Source organism: Periplaneta americana, chromosome 12 (assembly GCF_040183065.1).
Source record: "Periplaneta americana isolate PAMFEO1 chromosome 12, P.americana_PAMFEO1_priV1, whole genome shotgun sequence".
NCBI classification, from domain to species: Eukaryota; Metazoa; Arthropoda; class Insecta; order Blattodea; family Blattidae; genus Periplaneta; species Periplaneta americana.
In genome coordinates this window covers 174,633,480-174,651,101 of record NC_091128.1, presented here as the reverse complement: position 1 = coordinate 174,651,101, position 17,622 = coordinate 174,633,480, and the positions used below count along the sequence as shown (strand labels likewise).

The window sequence follows — 17,622 nt, the reverse complement described above, 5'->3', positions numbered from 1 at the left end:
ATGCCCATTAACGATCTCTCCCTTAAAATGAAAGGCTTGACAAATACTACATTTTTCTTTCATTGGACCAACTTCATAATATATAATACTGTCATTATGCATAATATCAATTCTTGAAACGCTGTCACAAATAAAATTGTTTCTATATAGTCGTTTATGAGTTCTTGATGCAATTACATTTCCAAAAAATTTCTGCCACGTTTTCTTGGTCGACCAGCTACACCCATAATAATGGACTAATAAAGAATAACTAAATTCACACGAAACAACACTATTACTGTTTAATAACACCAGATAAAAACACACGAAAAAAATACGCGAGAGCTGAAATACGAACAAACCATCAGTGACGCCAACTTCTGGAAAACATTGGGTGGGCTCAATCTTGAGGTATAAGTTAAAATAAATAAATCTCTTAAATAATAATAATAATAATAATAATAATAATAATAATAATAATGACAAATTATGGGGTGGGCTCAGACCCCACGGGCCCATATAACTTGGCGCCACTTTAAACCATTATTATTGAGGTCTCGAAAAGCATGATATTGTGACGTCAACATCTCGCATGTACAGAAGCAGAGCCTTCTTTAGTTACAAGCCGGGGCCATACGTCGGCAACACTGTAATTATCTGTCACCCGGAGGCTGACCGTATAGTACACGTGTTTGTGCTAATGCCGATTTTCAATGTAAATTTATGTTACAATATAAGTGTGTGTCGATGGAATTATGTTTGCGGTCGTACCAAACGTTAATTATTTATGTATTAAAAACTAAATGCGTGTTGGTGATCAAAAACAAGACAATAAATGAAAATAAAATGGTTGCAGTCTTTGGAAATTTTTACGGTTATGGATGACAAAGTAATTGACTATTCTATTAAATATTGTATAACCACATTTTTATATTCTTATTTGTGGTTTGTGTGTACCAGAATTCTAGTCAAATTGTTGGGTCTCGCCTGCTATATCAATAAAGTTACGCCGTTGGTTTTCAAAGTCACTGTAAACAGCTGTTTTCTGATCCCATAAATGTTGCAGTTTTGTTGAAGATTCGGAATGCCTGCTATACGTCAGAACTATCTATAATTTGTAGATGCATATAATCACTTTGTTGGTTTGGTCAATGTTACTTATGTCCCGCCCGCTATAGAGACATAGGCCAATTTTACACATATTTAGTATAACTTATTGCTTCTTTGACAGGTTAGGTTTGGTTAGTTTAGGTTTTTGTTATAGCCTACCTTGCATATACGATTATAGCGCAACATTGGCAGTGATAAAAGTGAAATATTCGTTCAGTGGGCGTTGGATACTCTACATTCACTATGTAGTTATATTTATTTAAAATTATATTTTAAAAAGTTTATAACAAATAATTTAGGATAACAGTATTGTTATGGTGACTGGCCAGGTTCAAACTAAAACTGGCTTCCTGGACATCTGAAATATTTATAGAAAAGCACGACATAATCACATGAAATTAAAATGCATATGATATCCTACACCTTTCATGTCAGAGGTGAAACAACATTAAGCGGCAAAACATTGTCAATTTACTAGCCACATAATGGTTAATTGATTGGAATAGGGTATTGCGAAAGTACGTCATTATTTTATTTATTTTTGGTACAAGTAACATTTACTGTATTTATTTATTTTCCCTTGTACCATCAATAAAAAAACAAGTATGTTTTTATTATTTTTTTAATTATAAGTGTAGTTGCTATGACACATAGGCACACAGCAGTTTCTAGGCATCCGAAATATTTGTAGAAAAACACGATAGATAATCGCATAATAATAATAATAATAATAATAATAATAATAATAATAATAATAATAATTTATTTATTTAATCTGGCAGAGCTAAGGCCAGTAGACCTTCTCTTCCGCCCAGCCAGACTCTAATTCTAATAGAATACAATTGCTTACATAGTTATTACATTAATATCTAGATCATAAAACAACATGAAAGTAAATAATGAAAATTGGATAACTAATGTTAGTGTGACAATAATAAACACTGGTAAGAAATAGTTATAATAATAATGATGATAATAATAATAATAATAATAATAATAATAGTAATAATAATAGTAATAAGATTATATTAAAATATATCCTAAACCTTTCACAGATGAAACACCATTAAGTCGCAAAACATTGACAATTTGCTAGCCACAAATTTGTTAACTGAATGGAACTTAAGAATACTGCGTAGGAACTTACGTCTTTATTGCATTATTGATTTTATTATTTTCGGTGCAAGGAATAAATTTTTTATTTATTTATTTACCTTCGTGCTATCAATAAAAACATGTTTTTTTTTTTAATTATTTTAAGTGGCATCCTTTGTATGTTAAGTAGCCTACTTACGCCGTATTCTGAAGTATAGCTAATTGATTGCAATAAAACACTATTTTCGAACCCGTAATAATTTACATCACTACTCTGAATCTTGATCTTACCTTTGTGCATGAAGTAATATTGAAAAAATACGCGTTACGTATAACGAAAGCAATGAGCAAACACAATATCACTCTAAAATCTCCCGCCTCCACTCTGCGTTGCCAAACCTACCCATGCCCCGGCTTGTAACTAAAGAAGGCTCTGACAGAAGGCATCGATGACTACATTTCTGATCGTTTTAAGGAAACTCGAAGTTTTATTGTTTGAAATTTCATTATTTGGACCATACCTTTTCCTATATACAATGTGGGGAACATTACTGACACCATTCATGACCTTCACAAACCTAACACAGCTGTGTTAATATCTCAAATGAAGATAAAGTATATTTAAAGCCAGTATGTGAACCACGGCCATCTGCACAACACTACGAAATGAACTGCAAGATGTTCTACGGTATACGCTTTGCTGCGACGGACGCACGTATATATATATATTTTTAATTTTAAAGTTTTTTATGAACTTCGCTACAAACCATTTAGATTTTCCCACAATATTAATATTATTAGCTTTCGATTGAGGCATCACACAACCTCACAGGACGTACAGTTTTCATAAAATTTTCCGCCACAGTTCAAATTAAATATACAGACATCTATACTAATAATAAATCTGTAGCCGAAATTTTTCTGGTAATTTTCGATTTTCCAAAAATAATTGGTCCTAACATATATAATTAACCACCCTGAAACCGAAAATCGCATTTTTGAAATTTTTGTTTGTATGTCTGTCTGTATGTTTGTTACCTTTTTACGCGATAATGGCTGAACCGATTTATATGAAAATTGGAATATAAATTAAGTTCGTTGTAACTTAGATTTTAGACTATATGGCATTCAAAATACTTTATTTAAAAGGGGGGTTATAAGGGGGCCTGAATTAAATAAATCAAAATATCTCGCTTATTATTGATTTTTGTGAAAAATGTTACATAACAAACGTTTCTTTATAAATGATGTCCGATAAGTTTTATTCTTTACAAAATTTTGATAGGACTGATATTTAATGAGATAAATGAGTTTTAAAATTAAAATAACGCCATCTAAGACGGTGCAATGAATTAAGAACAAATGACTTCGTCTATAAGGGGCCTTGGACAACAACAATCGAAACAGGGGCCTTGGACATCAACAATCGAAAGCTATTAAACATAGCCTACAGACAATGTTTCTGTATTTGTATGAAGTAATATCAGAAGCTAAATTAACCGATTTGTATAATTAATTATTATTTCACCATTGGAAAGTGCAGTTTCTCTAGATGGGCATAATGCTATAATGTTATTACAGTAACGTCTGAGTAAATCGAGGACAGGTAAGATTAACATAGCTTCTTATGCACAGAAAATTTGATAGGCTATTTTGTACATTCGTTTTCTGTATTTCTTAAAATAATATTTATGTACACTCATTTTAATCTCAGAGAATTAACGAACAACGAGAGTGTATTGATTTAGTATGCAGTAATAGTACGTTAGCTTAGCAATCCATTATTTTATAATTCAAATTTTAACTATGCTCAATTGAATCGTGTTAAAATACATAAAATATATATGCAATAAATGCAATGCAAAAAAAGTTGGGTAATGAGCGAAGCAGATTATCTTGCGCTGTTGTAAAAGTTGTTCCCTGGATCAAACGTCCTATTTTAATTATGTAATTACTTTATATTTATTTCTAACAGGTGCAGCGGAGCGCACGGGTACGGCTAGTTATTATTATTATTATTATTATTATTATTACAACTCAATTGTTTTGAACCCACCCGATATTTTTGAAAAGTTGGCGCCACTGCTAAGGGGTGGGACACCCCCGACAAGAAGAACCGGGCGGCCCTGATGACTCGTGTTGTGCTGTTGGGAAGGAGCAGGCTGTGATCAAGTTGTCCATCAGAAGTACTTCAATGTGTGTTTTGCTCGTTTTCGCAGGTGAGCAATGAAAGCCCGTCTGCTGGTGCTGGCTTCCCTCCTGGCGACCGCTGCGTCTACCAAGCCGCACATCATCGTTATTCTAGCTGATGATCTGGTGAGTGCTGCCCCCCCCCCCCACACAGGCTTTTTCACGTGCAATATCCGTGTTCCACCTACATCAATAGCAAAAAAAATGAAAGATTTTGTGCAACAAAAATTTGACTTCGGTTGTCATGGAAATGCTTACGTCATATCCGATAATTTCAACAATATGAACGAGTATATTCCTATACACCAGCGTTTCTCAAACAATGGTCCGCGGACTACCTGTAGTCCTCGAGGTCTGCCCTTGTGGTCCTTCAAGAAAGACAGAAGAAAAAATAAAATTGGAACAAATTGTGTATCACACTATAGCTTAAAATCTCAGAGTTTGGAAATGACACATGGTAATCGAATTTCACTTTTTCTCCCAGTACTGACATTTTATGAAATTTATTATCCTACCCATCTATCGACTTCCCACTATACTCTCAGCAACAAAAGAGGGATTTAAAGCACTATACACGTGGTGTTTCTCGACATCTTTTCCCTGCACATCTGGCGCCGCGCCTGTAACCCAGCCAGAGACCACCCGAATTCATAACAGAGGACCGAAGTACCGAATCTCAATTCAATTTTTAAATATAAGTATACTGGTATTAAAATATGCTACGAAAGTGATAAATTTGCTTTCGAAAGGAACAAGAGTAAGGTGGTCCGCGGAACTGTTCTGACTTTAAAAAGTGGTCCCCACTTCAAAAAAGTTTGAGAAACGCTGCTATACACTATATCGAACACGAAAGTAAATAACACCACAATTATATATAGCAAAGCAGCATAGGCGGAGAGAGAACCGTTTTCTTGGAGAAGCAAAGCAAAACCATAGATTCCCCATATAACGGGCTTATAGGGGACATTATTTACCTCCTCCTCCCGTTATAGCTTGACCGTGGTAGAGTATATCGGAATACGATCATTTAATAAAAGTGTTTTCGAGGCGCATGTTTCTTACAGTGTCACATCCATATCCACGATGTTTCGGACCGAGTTGTATAGGGCTTGAAATGTAGTATAATTATACAGTGTGATCGAGAATTCTCTCTGCAGTGCTTGTGTAGCCGAGAATCCACTAGAAAAAGAATTCAAGTGTATTTGGTAGAGAATTCAAGTGATAGCACTGATCGCTAAACATATGATGGATTGGGGGTGTGAGTTTGTCAAACCGGAATGAATGGGAGAGTGCCAATTTTCTGCAGGGTTGTATTCTAAGATTACTAGAACTAATAGAGCTGCGGAGTGCATAATATAAAACAAGCTATGAAAGTACAGATTTGAGACACTATTCTCATGGATTTCTATAAACGTAAAAACCATGAAGGAATAGTATTTCTCGAGTGATGGTATTTCTCCACGGGGAATTATTGATTTCAACGACTTCTTTGTGAAGTATAAGTCTAGGAAGTAAATTTGAGAGTTTGTGAACAATCATCCAATGTAAGTCTATACAGATAAATGTCCGGTAAGTCTTTGCGTGTATGGCGCACTTCAAACTACCTCCAAGCTTCTCTAAGCATTAAGAATATTCAAAAGATAGCTTTGTGCGAGATCGTGAGTATTTGCTTGGTTTCCGCACAAAACCAATCCGCGGAAAGTCTAAAATTCCACATTCAATATTCCCAACCTAACACACATAACAATTTCCCTCTTCTTACCGCTTAAGTGACATATTGATTTTACTGCTTTAGGCTTTTAACATATTTTTTTAGAGACGTTCAATATAGTAATAATTATAAATTGGAAATTTACCACTGCAATTTCACCTAAATTGCACTATTAATTATTGTTTTTAAATATTTGCAAAAATTAAGTAAACTCTACAACTCGTGATGCAAGTAACATTAAGGAAGCCGTGAAAAAATCAACAAGATTCCAGATGCCGATGTTATTACTGCAATATGTTATATAAATAATATTGTTAAAATATTAAAATGAAAAATAAATCATTATATAACCTTACCGTTTGTTTTAAGTTCGCATTTATAGATTGGAGGAAAAAAAGACAGACGTATATCACGGCCTGCTGGAGTATAGTAAACACAGAAAACATTTTAAAGCAACAATGTTGAAGATAGATATTTTTGTTTTAGTAATTTACCGTCATTGAACAGAAACCAAGATGGAGATTTCATTGCAACTAATTAGAAATTCCTCTTTCAGGTATGTAATAAACGATCTTCGCACAAAATAATGTACAATACACGAGTGGTATGTTTTCTTTCAATTCTCGGAAATTAAAAAAAGCTCAACTACATTTCGCTTTTTCAAACTTTTCCTCGAACATGAAAACTTCAACATACCGCTCTTGTAACGCATATTACTATTACCTACTTTAAAATGGAAGATGTAAAATAAATTTTGCTACTCCCTGTATTGTCTCTAAGTTTTCGTCCCGCTTATTAGACTGGAAGATGAAGAACCTGTGTTTGAACTTCCGCCCAAAATGACACAAATTAAAAAAGTTTTGATGGAATTTTGGAGTATTGGTGAAAGTGTTTACGAGTTTGTATCACCTTGACAATACGGACTTAATCCAAAAACCGGTGATCTAATACAATGCTGGAAACCAGAGCCTCTTGTAAATCTTCCCATGCAGCTGAATGGAACCTGAAGGTCAAGCAGCTGCTGTCAAACAGGTTCCACGACGCAAATGTTACTAATGAATGCAACATTTCTTCCCCTTCACCGGTAATCAGCAGGATTAAGTCGTAAAATATGCGTTAATTAAAAACAATCACGGTCTCGCTTTTTAGTAACAGGACCAACATTGAATTAGCGGAACCACGCGACCATGCAACCAGCAAACTGTAATGAAGGGAATAACAGGAAGTAGGCGCTACCGGGTTTCTTCACCGCGACACTAGAAGGTGATGACTGGTCAGTTCTATATTGAGATCGCTCTTTAGCTGTCAGGGACGACGATAATGATGATGATCAAAGTAAGTTCATATCTGGCGGAAGTCAACACTGCGAAATCTTGCGAATAAAACAAGCAATGGTCGTTCATTTAATTGAGCCGATATAGAATACATTTCTTAGCTTCCTGTATTGTTGTTATATAGTCAACTGTGCGAAGACAGCTCTGAACGTCACAAGTGATAGCAAGTGAGAAATTAAAATATTATGGAATAAGTAATATTGCGCTTTCATTTATTAAATCATATCTTTCTAATAGGTTTCAATGTGTTAAAGTGCACAATACAATTTCTAACTTGCTTAATGTATCTAATGGTGTTCCTCAAGGATCAATGCTTGGCCGATTCTTTTTTATTGTTTATACAGGGTGTTTCAAAAATAAGGGGCATAATTTCAGGTATGTATTTCCCACATGTAGACAATCAAAATAGTTCATTACAACATGTGTCCGGAAATGCTTCATTTCCGAGTTATGGCCTTCACAACATTGAAATTCACCGGAAAGTTTTTCTTTCCGCAGGTCGTTGTCATTACAGAAGATGTTCAAAATGTCCACCTCCTGCTTGAATACAGACCTCACATCGATATCTCAATGACCTGCGAACACGATCCCAAACTCCAGGAGGTATTGCGTATGTCCTAAGAAAATGCCACAATTCGATTCCGAAGGGATTCCAAATCAGGCACCAGAGACGAATAAACCAATGATTTTAAATGGCCTCACAAGTAGAAATCGAGAGGGTTCAGATCAGGTGAGCGTGGAGGCCAAGCAATTTGAATACATGTCGCACAGTCTAACGCCTACACAACACTGAATGTAACCTTCGCCTCGGAATGAACTGTCAGAGTGCCCTCTTAATGTCTCCTTTGACGGCAACGACCTGCGGAAAGAAAAACGTTCCGGTGAATTTCAATGTTGTGAAGGCCATAACTCGGAAATGAAGCATTTCCGGACACATGTTGTAATTAACTATTTTGATTGTCTACATGTGGGAAATACATACCTGAAATTATGCCCCGTATTTTTGAAACACCCTGTATAAATGATCTTCCAAATTACATGCTAGCTAAGAGTGTTTTGTACAGGGACATCATTTTGTTTTTACTTCAATTTTTATTGTACCTGATTTTTTTAATGTACTTCACTCACACCCCCTCTACTAGTAAACTCCAAACTGTCCTCCACACAGAACCAAGGTCGCGTATGCAGTACTGAGTTAGTGAGTATAGTACGTTCCAGAAATATGTTCGCTTTTCCAGTGACGAAAAAGCTTTCAATATTGAATCATATTTTCGCACAGGTACTGTCGTCCGTTTGCCTACGTCGCATCCCGGTTTCCCCCACCTGCTTCTGCTCGCCCCTCTGTAACAGCTGGGCTGTCTTAGCTCTTTTCTGAAAACATTAATTTCTGTTAGGAATTGGATGTCTACGTAATATTATACAAGTGTTTAAAATAACTTAAATAAAAGGGCCTTGTTAAGTAATTAACTGCCACGTAATTTCCTCCCTTTCTACGACCCTACGACATAACCACTTGAACGGACAGTAGATAGCATGTCTGAGTAATTTATCTTTTCGGATCGGGCAGAAGTGAAGATTGAATTTACAGTACGTAAGGTACTCTTTTATAGAATAGGTACAGAATTATTTCAACGTGAGTTACTGATACGAAGGACGAAACTGGTAATTGGGATTAGGTAAAATAGACTATGGTGCGATAATATGCACAAAAGAACTGACGCCCGTATCGAAATGAACGGCCACCATTTTCAAAAATGTATTTAAATATCCATATTATGATTATTTTTTCAATTTAACTTCATTCTCTATATTGTACGCTAATGTGCTGTAACAGTACAATATACACTGCATAATTAATAAGTCCGAATGGATACCTCAATTCGTGAGTAAAAACAATAAGTGTTAATACAATACTGTACTTTGATTAAACAAAAACCTAATGAAAATTATCAAACTCAAAATTGCGATATTTCCTAGTTTACGTAAATGGATGAAATACTTTTCTTCCCTCCTATACCTAGTAGAGTGATTTGTTTGTATTTTACGCCAGTATCATCGAACTCCAGTCTTGCAAGCGGTGTTTCCGGTTCTAGACCTTTAATCCAAAGATATACTCAGGTTAATATTAAAAATGTTAGTAAAAATAAAATGATTAAATGATGTCCCTGTATGTTGATGATACTTTTTTTAACTACAAGTAAATCTATAAATACTTATGAAAAATTTAATGAAGAAGTAATAAGTAAATGTGCAACTTGGTTTGATTCTAATAGATTAACTATAAATGAAAATAAGACAGAAAAAATAATATTTAGTTTATGTAATATTAATGTTAAAAGTGTAAAATTATTAGGTATATATTTATATAGTAAACTGAATTGGGACATTCATACTAATAAGGTGATTATTAAGTTATCAAGAATGTTGTGTCTGATTAGAAAACAAATTATGTACATAAACCAATTTAGTATTGCATGCATATTTTGCGTTTTATCATTCACAGTTAACATATGGGATTGTCCTTTGGGGCAATTCAACTGGGGAAAAACATGTTTTCTTATGGCAGAAAAAGGCTGTAAGATGTATAACGGGGATTGAGCAAACAGACTCCTGTAGGTGGTATTTTCAAGAGTTGAAACTAATGACTGTACCTTGTCTTTACATTTTTCACAGTTTGTTGTTAGAGAGAATTATAATTCACTGAATTTGAGAGGTGATGTGCGTAAGTATAACAATAGAAAAGGAAATCATATTGACTTTGAATACACTAGATTAGCAAAAGTTTAGAGTAATGTTATGTGTCTGGTGGAATTTTGAAGGTATGAATCACTGGAAGTTTTTTCCAAACGAACGTGCAGTCGATGCTGGTCTTTATTCTCAACAGCTAGAACGAGATCATGAAGTTTTGAGAGAGAGGTACCCGGCATTAGTTAATCGAAATAGAATTTTTTTGCAACAGGGCAATGAGAGATCCCATAACACTCGAACAACCATGGAAAAATTGAGGAATTGGGAGAAATCGAGTTACCACACCTGACTCTGATCTAGGGCCTTCAGATTAGCAGTTGTTTTGATATATGGCCCACATTCTGCATGGAAGAAATTTCCAAAACTTGTAAGCCGTTGAAATGGAAATCACCAAATTCTTCGCATCAAACACCAGAAACTGGTATCGTCACGGAATAGCAAACTTCGCTGAAAGGTGGCTCAAGACAATAGAATCTAACGACCTTTACTTTGAAGATTAGATTAATGTTTTGCCACAGCACACTCCAACTAAAATTTTGGTCTAAACTGACAGTGCCTGTACGAAAGGACAGTGAAGGCCATCGTCCAAAAAAACTGACTGCCGTAATTAATTTCCATATTTTACGTATTTACAACAACACACGTATAAATACATTTTATTACAGTTATACAGCTCGTGCAATATTACCTTTTAGAGAAACACACTGACAATGAAAACCAGAGCAGCAAAAACTAGTACATACACTCATGCTTGTGTTGGGGAAGTCAAGATATTAAATTTGGCAGTAGCTACGAAGAGCTCAAAGGAAGTGTTACAAGAAAGGCACGCGAAAGAGGGGAAAAATTAGGTACACATATGGACAGACAAACGTAGAGATATACAGTAGATAGAAAACCAGACAGCGACAGATAAGCAGACATCTGGAAGTAGACACTGTAGATGGATATCCGGAGAGACCAGACAGACAGACCAGACAGACTTCTTCCGCTGCAATTCTAGTGTCGCTATGTAAATTCTGCTGACCCGGATTCGATTGTTGATAAAAAAAGCTCATATTTATCCCCTTTCTACATGTGTTGGGCGTGGATGTTTTTCCTGGTGTTGATTCTAGTCTGTCTTGAAGTGGTGACCTCGAGTTATGCTAATCATACGATCAGGGAGTCCCGCTCCAGGTATAACATGTCTTTAATAATAGATTTAATTGGTTTAAGAAATGTTCACAAGGGTAAAAACGGACTAGACAGAAAGAAACCAAATTATTAGTAAATGAATGGATGAACGAATGAATAAATGAATGAACGAATGAATACATGAATGAACAAAAGAATAAATGAATGAAAGAATGGACGAAAGAATAAATGAACGAACGAACAAATGAACGAACGAACAAATGAATGAACGAACGAATAAATGAACAAACAAATGAACGAACGAACAAATGAAAGAACGAACGAATGAAAGAACAAACAAATGAATGAACGAACGAATAAATGAACAAACAAATGAACGAACAAATGAAAGAACGAACGAATGAAAGAACGAACGAATGAATGAACGAACGAATAAATGAACAAACAAATGAACGAACGAACAAATGAAAGAACGAACGAATGAAAGAACAAACAAATGAATGAACGAACGAATAAATGAACAAACAAATGAACGAACAAATGAAAGAACGAACGAATGAAAGAACGAACGAATGAATGAACGAACGAATAAATGAACAAACAAATGAACGAATGAACAAATGAAAGAACGAACGAATGAAAGAACAAACAAATGAATGAACGAACGAATAAATGAACAAACAAATGAACGAACGAACAAATGAAAGAACGAACGAATGAAAGAACGAACGAATGAAAGAACGAACGAATGAATGAACGAACGAATAAATGAACAAACAAATGAACGAATGAACAAATGAAAGAACGAACGAATGAAAGAACAAACAAATGAATGAACGAACGAATAAATGAACAAACAAATGAACGAACGAACAAATGAAAGAACGAACGTATGAAAGAACAAACAAATGAATGAACGAACGAATAAATGAACGAACGAATAAATGAACGAACGAACGAACGAACAAATGAACGAACGAACAAATGAACGAACGAATAAATGAACGAACGAACGAACAAATGAATGAATGAATGAACGAACGAACAAATAAATGAATGAATGAAGGAACGAATGAATAAATGAATGAATAAATAAATAAATTAATTAATGGATAAATGAATGAATGAACAAATGAATGAACGAACGAAGAAATGAATGAATGAACAAATAAATGAATGAAGGAACGAATGAATAAATAAATGAATAAATAAATGAATCAACGAACGAACAAATTAACGAACGAACGAAGAAAAAAATGAATGAAGGAACGAATGAATAAATGAATGAATGAATGAGTGAATTAATAAATGAATGAACGAACGAAGAAATAAATGGATGAAGGAACGAATGAATGAATGAACGAACAAAAGAATGAACGAACGAATAAATGATCGAATGAACGATTAAATGAATGAACAAATAAATGAATGAAGGAATTAATGAATGAATGAACGAATGAATAAATGAATGAATCAACGAATGAACAAATGAACAAACGAACAAATGAATGAACGAACGAATAAATGAACGAACGAATAAATGAACGAACGAACAAATGAATGAACGAACGAATAAATGAACGAACGAACAAATGAACGAACGAATAAATGAACGAACGAACGAACAAATGAATGAATGAATGAACGAACGAACAAATAAATGAATGAATGAAGGAACGAATGAATAAATGAATGAATAAATAAATAAATTAATTAATGGATAAATGAATGAATGAACAAATGAATGAACGAACGAACGAAGAAATAAATGAATGAATGAACAAATAAATGAATGAAGGAACGAATGAATAAATAAATGAATCAACGAACGAACAAATTAACGAACGAACGAAGAAAAAAATGAATGAAGGAACGAATGAATAAATGAATGAATGAATGAGTGAATTAATAAATGAATGAACGAATAAATGAATGAACGAACGAAGAAATAAATGGATGAAGGAACGAATGAATGAATGAACGAACAAAAGAATGAACGAACGAATAAATGATCGAATGAACGAATAAATGAATGAACAAATAAATGAATGAAGGAATTAATTAATGAATGAACGAATGAATGAATGAATGAATCAACGAATGAACAAATGAACGAACGAACAAATGAATGAACGAACGAATAAATGAATGAACGGATGAATAAATAAATTAACGAATGAATAAGTGAATCAACGGATAAAGCAATAAATCAACTAACAAACGGATAAACAATTGGACACAGAAACAAATAACTAAATAATATATAAATAAATAAGTAGAGTAAATAAGTAAAATGAATAATTAAATAAATAATTAGGTATATAATTAAATAAAAATATAAATAAGTGAATAAATAAATGAATAAATAAATAAATAAACTGCCATAACACTATCGTAGGTGCGTCCAGCGCGCCTGAATCGCTCGTGTCAACTGCAGAAACCACAGCTCCCTGTCGCAACTGCGGTTTTCCCGCGTTGCAGATGAACAGCATCACCCACTTCAAGGGCTGACGTCAAGCCCGCACACCGCCTGGCTGAGTCAAGTGTCCGCGACCGTGAAAGTCTGGGGCTTACCCTCTCTCAGGCATTCCAATACTTACTGTAGCAATTTATTTATGTCTGAATATTCATACACGAGAAGGACGAATCAATCAGCTGGAACGAGATGCTGCGCCCCTTGTGAATCAGACGTCCTCTGTGGTCTAGGGGTTATCACTACAATATTTTTACAGTTCCCTTCAATTCCACTGTTGACTCACATTGGCATTTACTTCCAGTGTATTACCTCTCAAGTGCTGGTCCGAATCATGCGGGAAAAAGTTTTCTCATGAAATTTCACCCAATAATGTATGGAACTGAAGATGGAGAGCTACAATGAGTAGCGAAATCCGGTTTCGAAAGCCAGCTATAAAGGCTCGGAGGCTCATCGTGCTAACCACACGTTATCCTCGTACTGTTTGGATGATCGTTCACTTCTATTGAGACATGTGACGTGAGACCAGCGGTCGGATGGTAGTCCTTGGCCCTGTATGGGCTTTCTCGCCCAATATTATTATTATTATTATTATTATTATTATTATAAGTGGTTTATTTTATGACGTTTTATCGACTGCAATGGTTATCTAGCGTCCGATTGGAATGACGGTGGTAATACCAGAGAAATGAATCCAGGGTCCAGCGCCGAAATTACCCACAATTTGCTCTTAATGGGTTGAGGGAAAACCCTGGAAAAAATCTCAAGCAGATAACTTGTCCCAATTTGAGATCGCTGGTTTCAAAGGGAGACATGCTATCCGTTACTCCACTACGGTGGACTATTATTATTATTATTATTATTATTATTATTATTATTATTATTATTATTATTATTATGTCCTTTAACACCTATCCTGTTCAACATCTACTTGGATGATTTAGTGAAGAACTGTTTTTACATCATGGGAGGGGTGATAGTATGAGGAAGACGAATAAAGTGTATAACATTTGCTTATGATATGGCGTTGTTAGCAGAAGAGAAGGTGATACTAAGGGACATGCTACTGGAGCTAAATGACAGCTGTGACCAGTATGGGATGAAGATAAATGCAAATAAGACGAAAATCATGGTTATCGAGAGAAAAATAAATAAGATAAACGTGGGAATAATTTGAAATGAGGCAGTAGTGCAAGTGGACACCTTTAAATACTTGGAGTATACTGTAAGCAGTAACATGATCTGCTGTCAGGAAGTCAAAAGGAGGATAGCAATGGCAAAGAAAGCTTTTAATAGAAAAAGGAGCATCTTCTGCGGATCTTTGGAGAAAGAACTAAGGAAGAGACCAATGAAGTGCTTGGTGTGGAGTGTAGCACTCTATGGGACAGAAACATGGACATTACGACGAAGTGAAGAGAAGCGAATAGAAGCATTTGAAATGTGGATATGGAGGAGAATGGATGGAGCGTGTGAAATGGACAGACAGAATAAGAAATGAAGCTGTGCTAGAAAGAGTGGGTGAAGAAAGAATAATATTGAAACTGATCAAGAGGAGAAAAATAAATTGGCTGGGCCACTGGTTGAGAAGAAACTGCCTACTGAAGGATGCACTGGAACGAATGGTGAACGGGAGGAAAGTTCGAGGCAGAAGAAGATAGGAGATGATAGACGACATTAAGATATGTGGATCATATGCGGAGACAAAGAGAAGAAATTGGATAATGCTTTAAAGACTTAAACTACTGCATACAGTGTATCTATTCTGTGTTAGTTTTCTTTTTAGGTCCATTTGTTCATTGTATTAATGTCTCAGAACCCTCATACGTTTTTTAGTATTCCGATTATAAGTTAACACCTGAATCTGATAACAACCGTTAGTTAGTCAAATGTATTTATTCATTTGCAACGACCCCAATTTCACTCTTTTCCTCTTTTGTTCACTTGAAGACGAAGGTAGAACCAATCTTCGAAACGTTGTGATATTTTTTCATTATCAGCAATTGAAGAGCACGCGACATCTCATCATAGGTAATACCACTAGAGGATCCCAGATTCTGATAAATTCTCGATCTACTTACTAGCGCAGAAAAAAAAAAAAAGAAAATAATCATGCAAACAGTATATTCAGTACATATATTCAGTGTTGTACAATCAGAGCACAACATAGTGCAATTGACAAGTGAGTAATAGAAAGTAAATAACAGAACAATAAAATTAATTCGAAAACTCTCAATAACATTGACATTGAAAAAGTCATTAATTTCATAAAATGGTTTGTTGATTAACCAACCAGAGACAAGTCTGTTAAAAGACTTCCTTTCCAGATTAAAAAGATATCTCGGGAATTTATTTGCTATTTTTAAAGACATAATAAAATAATTATTCATTGTTTTAGTTAGCCTACACTTAGGTATGTCAAAAAGGTCACGGTTTCTGGTATTGTATAGGTGAACATCATTCCTATGTGTCAACATATGTGAATTTTCTCTGACGAAATTTAGGGCTTGATAAATATACAATGATGTTACAGTCATAATTTTTTCATTTACAAATAAGGTCTGCAGTGTGCCTTCGTTGATGAATTTGTTATAATTCTAATAGCTTTTTTTGTAACATAAGTACCTTATTAGTATGAGAACTATTACCCTATAAAAGTAGTCCGTAAGAAATTATACCACGAAAATAAGAAAAATAGACAACTCTAATGTAATTCTTCGGAACATAAATTTTCAAATTTCGCAGAAGAAATATTACTCTTGACAATTTTTTACAAACAGAATCAACATGGTCTGCCCAAGTAAGTGTGCTGTCCACAGTAATACCAAGAAGTTGAAAATTATTATTTTCCATGACTGTACTACTAAATAACAGGGATGCAGTTTTACTTTCATTTAAAAGAAATTCATTAGAACTAAACCATTTCTTGGCTTTATTAAAAACGGAGTTACTAAGAGTTTTCAGTGTATTAATATCACCACGACTTGTCAAGAAAGTGGCAATAGCGATAGACATGTTGAAACTCATATCTCCTTTACCTGACTTCACAGACCCCAAGTTCTCTGACTAAAAAAGTTCTGTAGGTATACTGTAGTATCTCCTATTTCTTTTTTAAATCTTGCACGCTTTTACTGAATCACCCTGTATTTAATGCTTAAGCAGACCAGATGGCGGACACTTCCCAACAGCTGCTATTACAATATATGGAGAAGATATAACACTCACTTGCTGGTAGAAGCGTGGGCTAAAGGTTATGGTGGAGAGAGAAATCGCATGTTGGTAATCTGTGACTACCTTGGCTTTGCAGATAAAGAAACAAAAGTGATAAATAATCCGGTTTAGTCATTATCATGTTTGTGTATTTGACTTTTAACATACTGCCTATATGACGTCATTTACAAAGGTATTTCCCTCTAAGAATATCGCAACAAGTTAAACCTGACATTTAGTATAAAACATGCTACTACTTGATACAAAACGAGGAAAAATAATCTATAGCCAGTGTGCATTCCTGTCCAAGGAAGTCAACGTTGTCATGTCACGTGGTGTCGTGTTTATCATGAGATTTGAAATATCTTCAATAGCGATTTGAAAGTATGGTTGGACAATATAGTTAAAATATTAAGTGAGTGACAACTGAAATGTAGGCTACAGTAGTAGCCAAAAAAAGGACCGACTCTTGTAGCTGATTTCAGAGTCACAGATTCAAATTTTGCTAGTCACAAAACACATCCATCTTGTATAATTAATTGTAACAATGAAATTTATTGCATTTGTTCGATTCTTGCCGTCTTTTGTTTCCTTCAGTGCCTCAAACTTACAGACGAAAAAACTTCGAGAGTTTTATTTTCATC

At 34.7% G+C, this 17,622-nt stretch overlaps 1 protein-coding gene across 1 annotated transcript in view; it reads left to right on the top strand.

Annotated features, from left to right (window-relative positions):
• Window positions 1–17,622, top strand: part of LOC138711222 (arylsulfatase B-like) — a 79,049-nt gene that overhangs the window by 37,435 nt on the left and 23,992 nt on the right. The window contains exon 2 of the mRNA XM_069842620.1: window positions 4,404–4,500. Coding sequence (XP_069698721.1) covers window positions 4,411–4,500 — 90 coding nt within the window. The 5' untranslated portion in view covers window positions 4,404–4,410. The remainder of the gene's footprint in view (window positions 1–4,403; window positions 4,501–17,622) is intronic.